Source organism: Cricetulus griseus, assembly GCF_003668045.3.
Source record: "Cricetulus griseus strain 17A/GY chromosome 1 unlocalized genomic scaffold, alternate assembly CriGri-PICRH-1.0 chr1_1, whole genome shotgun sequence".
In the NCBI taxonomy this organism is placed as follows: domain Eukaryota; kingdom Metazoa; phylum Chordata; class Mammalia; order Rodentia; family Cricetidae; genus Cricetulus; species Cricetulus griseus.
Window position 1 is genome coordinate 212,544,298 of NW_023276807.1, and position 12,510 is coordinate 212,556,807.

At 42.6% G+C, this 12,510-nt stretch overlaps 1 protein-coding gene across 3 annotated transcripts in view; it reads left to right on the top strand.

The window, feature by feature from the left end:
* Window positions 1–12,510, top strand: part of Ift88 (intraflagellar transport 88) — a 95,645-nt gene that overhangs the window by 53,624 nt on the left and 29,511 nt on the right. For all 3 annotated transcript variants that reach the window (XM_027390474.2, XM_027390475.2, XM_035452302.1), the window contains exons 21-22: window positions 921–973; window positions 2,160–2,225. In XM_027390474.2, coding sequence (XP_027246275.1) covers window positions 921–973; window positions 2,160–2,225 — 119 coding nt within the window. The remainder of the gene's footprint in view (window positions 1–920; window positions 974–2,159; window positions 2,226–12,510) is intronic.

The window sequence follows — 12,510 nt, forward strand, 5'->3', positions numbered from 1 at the left end:
GTAACTAAGAATTCACTTAATTGTGTAGCTAAAAAGTGTGCGCTTAAAGCTATGAATCATTCCTGAAAGAGTGATCTTAAGGTAAAGGCTCTTGCTATTAGTATCTCCTTAGTATTTTTACAGACATAGATAACCCCCCTAATAATCATATAGAATCTCTAGAGACTCCAAATAGTCAGTCCAAAAAAGAACAAAGTTGGAAAAGTAATACAGTTAACTATGTATTTTATTTAGATCAAAGTGGGTAGGTGTGTGGCAGTGGGCTTAAAATTAATAACTTACCTAGCAGTGCTGAGATTGAAGCCCATATGTGTCTAACCCCAGAGCTGGTAGGCTTGTCATCAAACTAACTTGGAGTTGGAGGGCTGTCTGGAAGCTCCTGGGGAAGTACAAGGGAGATTTGAAGGGAAGGGAGTATTAAACAGTTCTCTAAAATGTTCCTGATTCAAATGGGAGGGGTGGAGACAGGATTTCCCACTGTTGCCCAGACCAGCCTAGAACTCACTGCATAGCAAGTGTGACTTCAAAATCACAGCAATCCTCCTGTTTCAGTCTCCTGTGAATGCTGAGAATACAAGCATGTGCCACCATGCCAGTCTTGGGTGTTTGTAAAGTTAGTCTCTAGAGGTCCTGGTTATGATTATTACTTTAGAAAAGAATGTGATTCCTTTTTAAAAGTGAAAAGGGCATAAGTAGAGTTCTCTTTCCCTCCCTTTTGATTAAAGCCTGGTTGTTCTAACACAAGATCAATTATTTTTTATGTTCTAAATTTGTGAGCCTGTATATTAGTAATAAAGATTAAATAAGCAAAAGGTCTGAAGTATCAAAAGGAATTAGTGGTAGGAAGCTTAATGAATCCATTTTGCTGTCTCATTATTTTTGTTTCATCTCTAATTTCCACTAATTTCTTTCTTTTATAGACCCACTCAAGTGAAATGGCAGCTGATGGTAGCTAGCTGTTTTAGAAGAAGTGGTAAATGCTTTGACTTTATTCATCTCTTATTTAGTTTGTGTCTTTTCTTTTAGATAGTTATGCATATAAGTGTGTTCCAGTTGAATGTTTGTTAAACATTAACTTTCTAAATAACTACACCTAATTGAAGCATATCATGTAAAAAAAACATAATAATTACTACATACAGAAAAGGTTATGCTTACAAAGTGGGGGTGTTTGTTTTTGTTGAGGCAAGGGCAGGGGGTTGGCACTGGGTTTGAATTTAACAACAAACATTCTACCACAAAATACACTCTAGCCTGTAAGGTATTCCAGTAACTCTCCTAAAACCTAGTTGTTTCTCAAAGTTAACGTGAAATCATTACATGTTAACCACAAAATGTTCTTTTTATATTAGTTTCTATTTCCGTTTTCTGCCGGAGTGATTCTTACTTCAGAACTGGGACAGTGGGAACTGAGTGTTATTTACAACAAAGATCACTAGGTGCAGAGGTTTGTGCTTCTGTCCTAAGGAGATGCCTATAGCTTAAATGCCAGAGAAGGCCAGTGTTAAGAAGTTTATAAACTCTCCCGTTGACTGAAAAATACACAGAACGACCCCACTGGAAGTGCGAGCTGAGGTTGTCTTTGTTCGCCTGCTGGAGTGGGAGGTCTTCAGAGTGGCTGGGACATACGTTACAAACTGGAGGGCTCACTCTCTAACACTGCCCTGGCTCCTGTCAGATGGACACATTGCTTTGCACAGGACCACTGAATCACACCCAAAGCTCTGAATGGATCTTTAAATTAGCTAGCCACTGAACTATTTCTGTTGAGAAGTGAAAACTAAATGTCAACCATTTCCTTCCACTCTAACCTTTTTTCCATTTTGTTTATTTATTCATGTATTTTTAGTTTTGTTTTTTAACCAATCTACTGTGTAGCCATGGCTGGCCTGAAACTCACTGTGTAGTCAGGCTGGCCTCTGCCTGACAGCAGCCCCTACCTCTGCTGAGATAGATTACAGGCCTAAAACACTACACCCACACTATGTGTATATTTTCTCCCAAAAATCACTCAAGAATGAAAACATGAAAGCTTTCCACTAAACCTTTAAAGTATGCCAGTGCTTTGGATTAGAATCAAAATTTTATTAAATTTATTAAGATTTCTATAACTTTATATAGCTGGCTATTAGTACATTTTCCTCTCTCTTTACTTACAGGTAACTACCAAAAGGCATTAGATACTTACAAAGAGATTCACAGGAAATTTCCAGAGAATGTTGAATGTAAGTGACCTTGTATTTTGTAACTTTGAAGGCAAGGATACCACAGTCTGTGTTCTGATAGTTAAATTTGCTACAGTAATAGTATGCACAAATGAAGCCTGGTTTGTGGCATATATCTTTAAAAGTTTTTATACAATCAGAGAATTTGACTCTGTAAGTGTGCATTTTTATAGAACTTAGTTGTTGAAAGGTTTCAGAATAAAACCACATTCTGTTTATTATTAAACATCTGTATCTCAGGTTTGATGAAAAAGACTAACAGCAAATGTCTCGGAAAGCAGCTGTGTCACTGCTGGTAGAGTGCTTATCTAGCATGAACAAAGTCCTGCTTTGGTCCCCACACCAACAAAAGCCAGATGTGGTCTTGGTGCTGAGAAGGTGAAGGAAGAGGGCTAGAGCTTCAGAGTTAAGGTTATCCTCAGTTACCTGAGTTTATATAAACAGTGATGTTTTATAGGGAAAGGCATTTGTAGGATTTTTATTGGCGTGTATGTGTATATATATGGTGTGGGTAGGCACACGTGTGTCACAGGTGCCTGTCCACTTTTACATGGCTTTAAGGGATTGAACTTGTTACAAGGTTTGCATGGGAACTGCCTTTACCTGATAAGCCATCTTGCCAGCCCAAGAGAAGCACTTTTTAACTCTTTAACTGGCCCTGCCCCTTGCTCATAGCTCATTACCAGGGCAATGCTGGAGAGCTCACCCTTGTAGTGAGGACAAGGGAGAGCTGGTGGGTTGACCAACCCTGCAACTTCCCAGGTCCAGAACCAGGTTAAGTGTTTGCCTACCCCAGTATCCACCACATCTATGATCTGCTGGAGCACAGGTTGTTTGGGGGGCAGTCCTGGGAACCCAGGGCTAGAGGATTCTGAGACACAGCAATAATGTAATGTTCAGGAAGAATCGCCATAAGGGCCCCAGTGTCAATGTGTAGCAGAGATCAGGGGCCTTGAACCAGACCAATGATTTCTTTGCAATGAATGCCTGCATGTAAAAATTATGGGTAAAAGGGTTTACTTTGTGACTCAGTGTGTCACACTGCAACATCCATGATGAGATTGTCCCTTTCTTCCTTTTTCCCCCTTATTTCCTTTTTTATCTTAAATTTTATTTTGTTTTACTTTTGGTAGAGGAGTTTGCAGGGGCAGAGGGTGAATGCAAGGGGACAGGAGATGGGTGGGGTCAGAACACATGATGTGAAAGACACAAAGACCAGCTTGCTTTTAAGATTCTTCTCATGTATATGTGTGTATGCCCATGTGAATTCATGTACACCACATGTGTGTAGGGACCACAAAGGCCAGAGGGTATCAGGTTCCCTGGAACTGGGGTTACAAGTAGTTAAGAACTGCCTTATGTAGGTGCTAGGAACTAAACCTAGGCTGGCCTCGAACTCAGAGGAATCCACCTGTCTCTGCCTCCCAAGTGCTGGGATAAAAGATGTGTACCACCACCGCCCAGCTGGGAAAAGCATTTTTAACTGTCCATTTTAGTGAATAATGTTTTCAGGTTGAAAAAAGTACTTTTACTATTTTTGAAAACAAAACATGAATAATCTTGCAGGGGTTTTTTTGTGGTACTTTACTGTGTGTGTGTGTGTGTGTGTGTGTGTGTGTGTGTGTCTGTGTCTGTGTCTGTGTCTGTGTCTGTGTCTGTGTCTGTGTGTGTGTGTGTGGTCCCTCACTATACTGGAGCTTTCCTGTTTGGCTAGACTGGTTACCAGTCAGCTCCAGAGACCCACTTTGACTGACTCTCTCTCCCACCCCTAATTTTAGAATGTTATCTTAATATGGTACTTGCTTATACACTGTGAAATGAGCTTTACAGAAGCATCATGTATGGCCCCCTCTTATTACTCTGTGGATTTGAAGCTTTTCATAGTGATCAGGAAAAGTATTACAGCAGGAACAGCAAAATCTGGTCTAAGAAAAACAGAAAATAGCCACCTTCATTCACTGCATATTGCCACTGAACTGTCAGTTTTGTCCTGAGTTGCATTGTCATCAAAGAGGAAAGCCATCAATGGTGGTAATTAATCCTTTAATCCCAGCACTTGGGAGGGAGAAGCAAACAGATCTCTGAGTTGTGCCAGCCTGTTCTACAGAGCGAGTTCCAAGACAGCCTGGGCTACACAGAGAAACCCTGTCTCAAAAGACCAAGGGAAAAAGAAGAAAGTCATAGTCAGTTTAGAATTTTTACCAGTTCTGTTAAGAAACAAAAAGCAGTTCCCTGAGCGGAAATCTCATTCATGGTGAAGGTAGTCATTGAGAGGTGTGGGAGGTGTTGAGAACAGCTATGCAGGGAAGAGAACATCTTTGAAAAGTCTTTTTAATTTTGTTCTCAAAAACAATAAACACATGCAACACATTACAGTAAACACACATCTATCCTGGGCCCAGATTTCTGATGATACAACCTGATCCAAGAAGTAGGTAGAGTCTCCCTCCGCCTGGCTCGTGCTGAGGACTGAGACGAGGTGCAGGATCAACACGTTGGTTCACCACCTCGCAGCCACAGTAGGCAGACACCAGTGAGGAAATGGCCTACGGGGCCATCACTTATAGAACTCCTAAAAGGTACAGACTTGCAGTTCTTCATTCAGAGGCCATTTAGGTTTGCAGTAGACCCAAGCGTCCATTTTCTCTATTTCTTTTAAAAAGAAACTTTCTGTGTGATTCTTAGTCTCGGTCACCTTAGAGACCATTCAGGAGGGAGAGGTCCAGGGATGGTATTTGAAAGTGGAAGCTGCCTGTCTTGGTACCTGGAGTTGGTTAATCGAGGGGGGGGGGGGTGGTCCCTGCAGGTATCAGACAGGGAAGCAAACCTCGAGAAAGATGAGAATGAAAACCTGGTGCAGACTGACTTTATCAACCTGGACCAGAGACTTGGGGGCTCTAATGCCAGGCTGTTCCTTGTCAGCATATTTAAACAGTACAGTTTGGGAAAAGGCTTCCAGGCAGCCATCGGTCCAATTCCAGGTGCACAATAAAACTTAAGGTGTGACTACATAACAGTCTAGGGAAAAAAGAGTCTAGGATAATCGTTCTGGGGAATTTGAGTAAGGTCTGCCACACCCACTTTCTCCACAGATAGCAAAAAGGTCACCAGGTCATTAACAAATCCACTCCCAGCCTTCTGGGCAGGAAAACAGGACCATTGAGAAGTCCCTGTGTGTTTAACATTCCTAGTTTCCCTAGTGATTTGTGGGAGCAAGGACCTTTGTGCCGCCAGTAGGTGTTCCTAGAATATGGACCATCACAGGTTTGTAGGCAGCATCCTCAGCCTCGCCTACTAGATGTTCATGGCACTCCTAGCCCATTTGTTGAAACCTGAAGTCTCCAGGGTTGGCAAAATGCCCCTTAAAGGGTAGAATTGCTCCTGATGAAAACCACTGGAGTAGCCACAATGCCTTGACACAGAACCAGCAAGGCCACTTTTTCCTTTATAGAGTGTTTTAAGAGTTACCCTAAAAATTAAATGAATGATTGTGTACACTATAAGGAATATCTCAGATGACTTTGGCCTATATAATTTTCAAAATAAGTGTAATCATTTGACTACAGTAACTGGAGCCATAGTGAGGAAAGTTTGTGGAGTGTCATCTGAAGCAGAGGGAAGCAGCAGCACTCTGAGGGAGATGAACACACATGGCACAGAGACACACATGCAGGCAAACCCCATACCCACAAGAAAGCTTTTTACATTTAAAACTGGCTATCTTTATACCAGTTTTATTTTTAATAAAATATTTAATTTTGTTGTTATTGTTTTGTTTTTCAAGACAGGGTTTCAGTGTAGCTTTGGAGCCTGTCCTGGAACTAGCTCTGTAGACCAGGCTGGCCTCAAACTCACAGAGATCCACCTGCCTCTGCCTCCCAAATGCTGTGGGATTAGAGGCATGCACCACCATCACCACCTGGCTAGTTTTTTATTATTATTATTTTTATGTGCATTGGTGGGAGGGTGTCACACCCCCTGGAACTTGAGTTATAGACAGTTGTAGGCTGCCATGTGGGTGCTGGAAATTGAACCTGGGTTCTCTGGAAAAGTAGCCAGTGCTCTTAACCACTGAGCCATCCCTCCAGCCCCTTTATACAGGTTCTTATGAATGATGACTATATTCCAGACACCATTCAATACTGAATGTAGCATAGACCAAAATCCCTGGCATTGTGGGTCTATTATCCTACAAGGAAAAGAAAGTTAAAAGCAAGTATAACACATGTCAGTAGTAGCAAGTTTGGTTTTGAGAGCACAGAGGGACTGGTGTCTTAGGCCATAAGTCCTGGGTGGCCTTTGAGGTAGCATTTAAACAGGTACCTGGAAGACTTGAAGAAAGCAAGTGATGAAGACATGGAGCCTTGTAGGTCAGGCACAGGTGACCCTATATGATGTGAGACCTGGAAGGCAAGGGGCCAAAGAATCCCACAGCACAGCCTCAGGACCTTGGAGCAGGGCTTCACAGGGAGCCTCACAGGGATGAGGCTGAGCCACTGGAGAATTTTAAGCAGAAGAACAAGATTTGACATGCATTTTCAGAACATTACCAGAATAAGGTATACTCACATGTCTGTAACTGAAATCCACCAGCGACATGGCTCGGTGGGTAAAGCACTCGCCACACAACCCTGTTGAAATGAATTCACTGTTCAGAATTCACAAAGATGGAAAGAGATAACCAGCATGGCCCCCACACACCAATAAATATTTCTCAAAGCTTACTGGTCTCTGGAAAGTAACAGAGGCAGACTATGCCAGTTATAGAGCAAGCATGGACTTGAGTGCTAGTGGTAGAAATGGTGCCCGTGATTCTGAATATATTTGGAGTGTGTTATGATAGACTGTATTCGAGATTAGACATTAAATGTGGGATGGCCCCACAGAGCTAAGTGGAGCCATCCAGAAAGATTGAGCCAACTTGCTTGTGATGTCTTTCTGTTAGGTATGTAAGAGGCTGCGTTTATTGTGCACAGGAAAGTTGGGGATCGCTAACATATAAACTTATCTCAATGAATGCTTGTTTTCTTCTGTTAACAATATTATTACAAATAATTTTTAATTGGACATTAGCTTAATGCTAATTTGCAGAACTTTATCAACTATTTCCTATGTGTTGGAGACTCAGCAGTTTATGTTAAGTATTGATTTCTGAGACTCTAGTAATCAGTTCACTGCTACAGTATAATAAAGGGTATTGTTTTAAATGTTCCAAGTGCAATGAAGGTACAGAGCTCTTAAATTTGTCAGGATCAGGAGGCAGTTGCCAGAGTAAATGACACTGGATGTGGCCCACGAGCACAGCTTTGCCAGGCAGAGAAGACAAAACCAGGTATGCAGGCAATCAAGCAGCATCAAAAAGAACAGGAATGCGAGAGCACACTCTATTTCAAATAAAACTATTCTGCAAAAATATATATAGCAGGTGGAACATATGTTTTCTTACACAGAAAGAAAAAAAATGCTGTCTAAAAATCACGACCCTACAAGGACAAAGGTATAATTTTTTAAAAGTGTATAAAACTTTTCTATGTATTATTTTAGACAAAAACAGGGGAGGAGGCATAGGTAGCAGAGCAGCCAACAGAAGCAAAGCTGTTTATGAAACTGACCCTAAGTAGAACCCAGGACTGGAGGCATCAGGAGGGAGACAGTGCTGGCCAGAGCTAAAAGCAGTAGTGGCTGAGAAGCTGTGGAGAAGTGACAGGGTTCCACGTCCCCACAGGAAGCTAGACAGAATGTGATGAGGCTGCGGGGAAAAGAGAGAGAGGTACTTAAAAGATGTTAACAGAGGGTCTGGGAGATGACTCAGTGGTGAGCAGAGAGTGGCTACTCTTCTTAGCTTCCATATGGCAGCTCACAACTGTCTGTGTCCAAGGAATCAGATGCCCTCTCCTAGTTTCCTTGGGAACCAATCATGCCTGTGATATGTAGACAAACACAGCAGGCAAAATACCCATACACATAAAATAATAATACTAACTTAAAAATATATTTAACAGAGTCAGAGCTGTGGAGGTGACTCGGTAAAATGCTCTCCATACAAACATAAGAACCTGAGTTTGGATCCCAACCACCCATGCAAAAAGCCTAACATGGTGGCACAAGCTTGTAACCCTAGTGCTGGTACAACAGGCATAGGAGGATCTCTAGAGCTAGCTGGCCAGCCAATCTAGCCAAATCAACAAGCTCTGGGTCCACTGAGAGACCCTGTCTCAAAAAATAAGGGCAAGGGCACTCATATAAATACATACACACCCATACACATGTGAACATGACTGTACATCACACCTGACACCCACATAAATACATGCACACCCATATACACAAGCACATATTCAAACACAAGATATTTAACAGTCAAAATGAGTAATTGTGAAACTAGGCGAAAGAGAAGCATAACTTAAGTATTTATGTAGAGGAAAGGTAGGAAGAAGAGTTGGGGGTGATGTCAGCGTGGGGCAGGTGTTCTTGGGTCTTGTGGTGTGGTCGAGCTGTCCAGACTCCTCTAACAAAGTCACTGTTATATGTAGAGGAGACTGTGGTAAACACTGAGGAGAAATGTGCATCTGGAGTGAGAAACTAGTTAAGTTATAAAGATGTAGCCTGGCCGAGGTTGACAGATGCGTGAGACATCCCAGGACAGATCACAAGTTAATAGACCCAAGAGAAAACCTGCAGAGCAGCCGCATTCAAGTGAAGTAGAGGGAAGCGATGGGCTAGAGAAGGGAAGTCCGGGGAGCAAACAAAAGCAACGCCCCAAAACCAAGGGAGATGGACTTCAAGAAGACATGATGGCCTGTGAAGCTTGGGATTGGGACTGTCACTCAATGGCAGCGTGTGCATGCTCTTCAGGTGCTATGATTTCATATGCAGCACTGAGGGAAAAAGTCGTAGAAGTTACCAGGTAGAGCCACTGGTTTGGGAGTCACTGAGGAAGCAGAGGCAGAAGAGCATCAGGTTGAAATGTGAGATGGGTGCAAGGAGTTGTTTAGGGAAGGGAAGGAAGCCTCTCTTTAGGATGGACAGGTGGCCGTTTGTTGGCTGCAGGAACCACCGGTGGAGTAGAAAAGGAGGAAATGAAGATGTGCCAGGGAGCACAGCAATGAGAAATGACCTCCTGGGAATGGAGTCGGCTGTAGAAGGTAGATGGGCTAATTCTGAAAAGTACCGGACCCCCTCGTGTAGAAGAGGACTTAAGAGTGCAGGAGCAGCACACTTGTAGAGCAGGAACAGGACCGAGGGAAGGCCGCGCTCCTCTCTGTTGGCAAATACAAAGTCTGGATAAATCTCTCATGGTCTGAGCCCCAGAAAGGGAGAAAAACCCAGCCTGGAGCGATGGAAAGTACAATTTACCAAGGGAATATAAACAACTATAGAATTTAATCATCCTGTAAGTTAATAGTTATATTGCATATTAGTAATCAATAATAACTGGCATTAATGATTAATTGAATAATAATTTAATGGAAGGGTTAAAAATTGTTATAGGAACCAGAAGAGGATTTGAAGAAATATTTGGCCCCTTCTGTCTCAGAAACAGAAAATTATAGACCAAACTGAAAAGACCAGAGGATGACACAAAAGATTGATTGTGTGTATTGATAAGTGTACTCATAGGAAAGGCTCATTTGGAAACTAAAAGCATGTGGTGGAATTAAAGTCAAGTGTTTGGAAAACTGGGAAGTTTTTACAGAGAAATCCAAAGTTAAAGAAGAAAGAATTTGATAAAGACAAGAGAGGGCTAAAGAGATGGCTCAAAGGGTAAAGGCCTAAGCCTGATGACCTGAGTTCAACACCCCCCACCCCTGCAACCCCACAGTGGAAAGAGAAAACTAACTCTCTCTCTCTCTCTCTCTCTCTCTCTCTCTCTCTCTCTCTCTCTCTCACACACACATACACACGCACACATGCACACACACACACACACACATGCACACACGCACACAATAATAATAATAATTTTAAAGTTAAGTACAAGTTAAAGTTCAATTGAGACAAAAAAAAAAAAGACAAGCAAGAGAAATAATCTAAGGATTGTAGGGGTTGCCAAAGAATAAACCAGAAAAATGGTAATGAACACAGAAATCACAGGTAAGTAGATGAAAACATTCCAGAAAAAGATCCCTCTGCAAGGAAAAAGACTTATCTGCAAGGAAAGCCAGACCAGGCGGTCATTGGCAATGCAGTGGAACTCAGCAGAGCCATCATCTTAAGAGATGTGGGGCCTACCAAATACCCTCATCTCACTTCTTGGAGAAGCTAAAGGATGGCTTGAAAACTTAATCTGAAAGTGCACTAGAAAGATGACTCAAACTTTAGAGCCCAAATGGGATTTTTTCTATGTTCAAACAAGTGAAGATAGAAATTTATTTAAGCCAGGCAGTGATGGTGCACACCTTTAATCCCAGCACTCAGGAGGCAGAGGCAAGTGTATCTCTGTGAGTTCAAGGCCAGCCTGGTCTCCAGAGCAAGTTCCAGAACAGCCAGAGTTGTTACACAGAGAAAACTTGTCTCAAAAGAAAAGAAATTAATTTTTAATATCTAGCTAACAATCATAAAGTGTAATTTTGATGGCAATTATGGTAAGGCGAGAAGTATGCTCTATAGCTCCTTACTCTAAGACTGTCAAGAAGTATGGTTTAAGCCTGGCAGGATGGTAGGTGCCTGCAGCCCAACTGAAGGAAGCTAGACCAACAGTCTGGACAACACAGTGAGAGTAGGAGCGAGAATGCAAACCTGGATTCTGTTAGACAGAAATATTATAGTGCCAGCACACCTGCTGTGTGAGCAGTACTCCGTTCCTACAGAATGGAACATGGTGAATCAGAAACTGATGGGCCATTGGAAGGCAGTACAGGCTTTCTGGAAGCTGGAATTGAGATAGCTATCAGGAGCCTCTGAGTGATTGGAAGTTTGAATTTGTGGGGTCTTCTGCTTTGTAATTTATCCCAAGGAAACAGGTACATTTTAGAACTACTTTTTCAATTAAATAAATATAATTTTAGCACATAAATATTTTTCAGGTATTAGAAACTTATTTTAAGGGGTTAAAAATGTAACTTAGTTGGTAGAGTACTTACCTAGCAACCAAGGAGCCCTAAGTTTGATCCCCAGAATTGCTGAAGATAGGTACAATGTTGCTTGTCTGGGAGATGGAGACAAAAGGGTTACAAGTCATAGGCTACCCCCAGCTACATAATAAGTTGTAAGCCACTCTGGGCCACATGCATGACACCCTGTCTTGAAAAAAAAAAAAAAAAACTACTTGGTCTAGTTGGTTATTTTTTTCTTTTTCTTTATTATTCTCTCATACAATCCACCCTGACCACAGTCTTCCCTTCCTAGTCCCCCACACACATCCCCTCTCCCCCAGTCCCACTATTCCTCCATTGCCTTTCAGAAAAGAGCTTGCCTCTCAGGGACATCAACCAAACATGGCATAACAAGACCCAATTAAGACTAGCCACAAACTGTTACATCAAGGCTGGACAAGGTCACCAAGAGCAGGCAAAAAGAGTCAGAGACACCCCCACTCCCACTGTTAGGAGTCAAACAAAAACCCCAAGCCAGCAGCTTCAGCATGTATGCAGAGGGCCTGGTGCAGACCTCTGCAGGCTCCTCCGTGGTTGTCGATTCAGTCTGTGAGACCCTAGAAACCCTGCTTAATAGGGCTGTGGGCCTTGTTCTCCTGGTGTCCTCATCCCTCTGGCTCCTTCAGTCCTTCCTCCCCCTCTTCCTTGGGGTTCCCTGGGTTCCACCTAATGTTTGGCTGTGCATCTCAGCATCTGCTCCCATCAGCTGCCAGAGGAAGCCTCTCTAATGGCAATTGGGCTGGACACCAATATGTGAGTATAGCAGAGTATCATTAGGAAACATTTCATTGACGTGGGGTTTTTTGTTTGTTTGTTTGTTTGTTTGTTTGTTTTTTGGTCAGTCTGCCCTAGGTCTTTGAGTCACCCAGCTTCCAGTTCCTGGCAATCCCAGCAGTGTTGGGCATGGGATCCCTCTCATGACATGTGCCTCAAGTTAGACAGTCATTGGTTGGTCAATACCACAAACTCTGAGCCACCATTGCCCCAGCACATCTTGCAGGCAGGATAGATGTCTGTCAAAGGTTTTGTGGCTGGGTTATTGTCCCTGTCCTGCCACTGAGAACCTTGCCAGGTTACAGAAGAGGCTGGTTCAGGCTCTGTTTCCTCCATTACTTGGAGTCCTCTCTAGGATCGCCCTCATAGGTTACAGGAAGTTTCCACTGCACTGGGTTTCCATATGACCCCCTAGA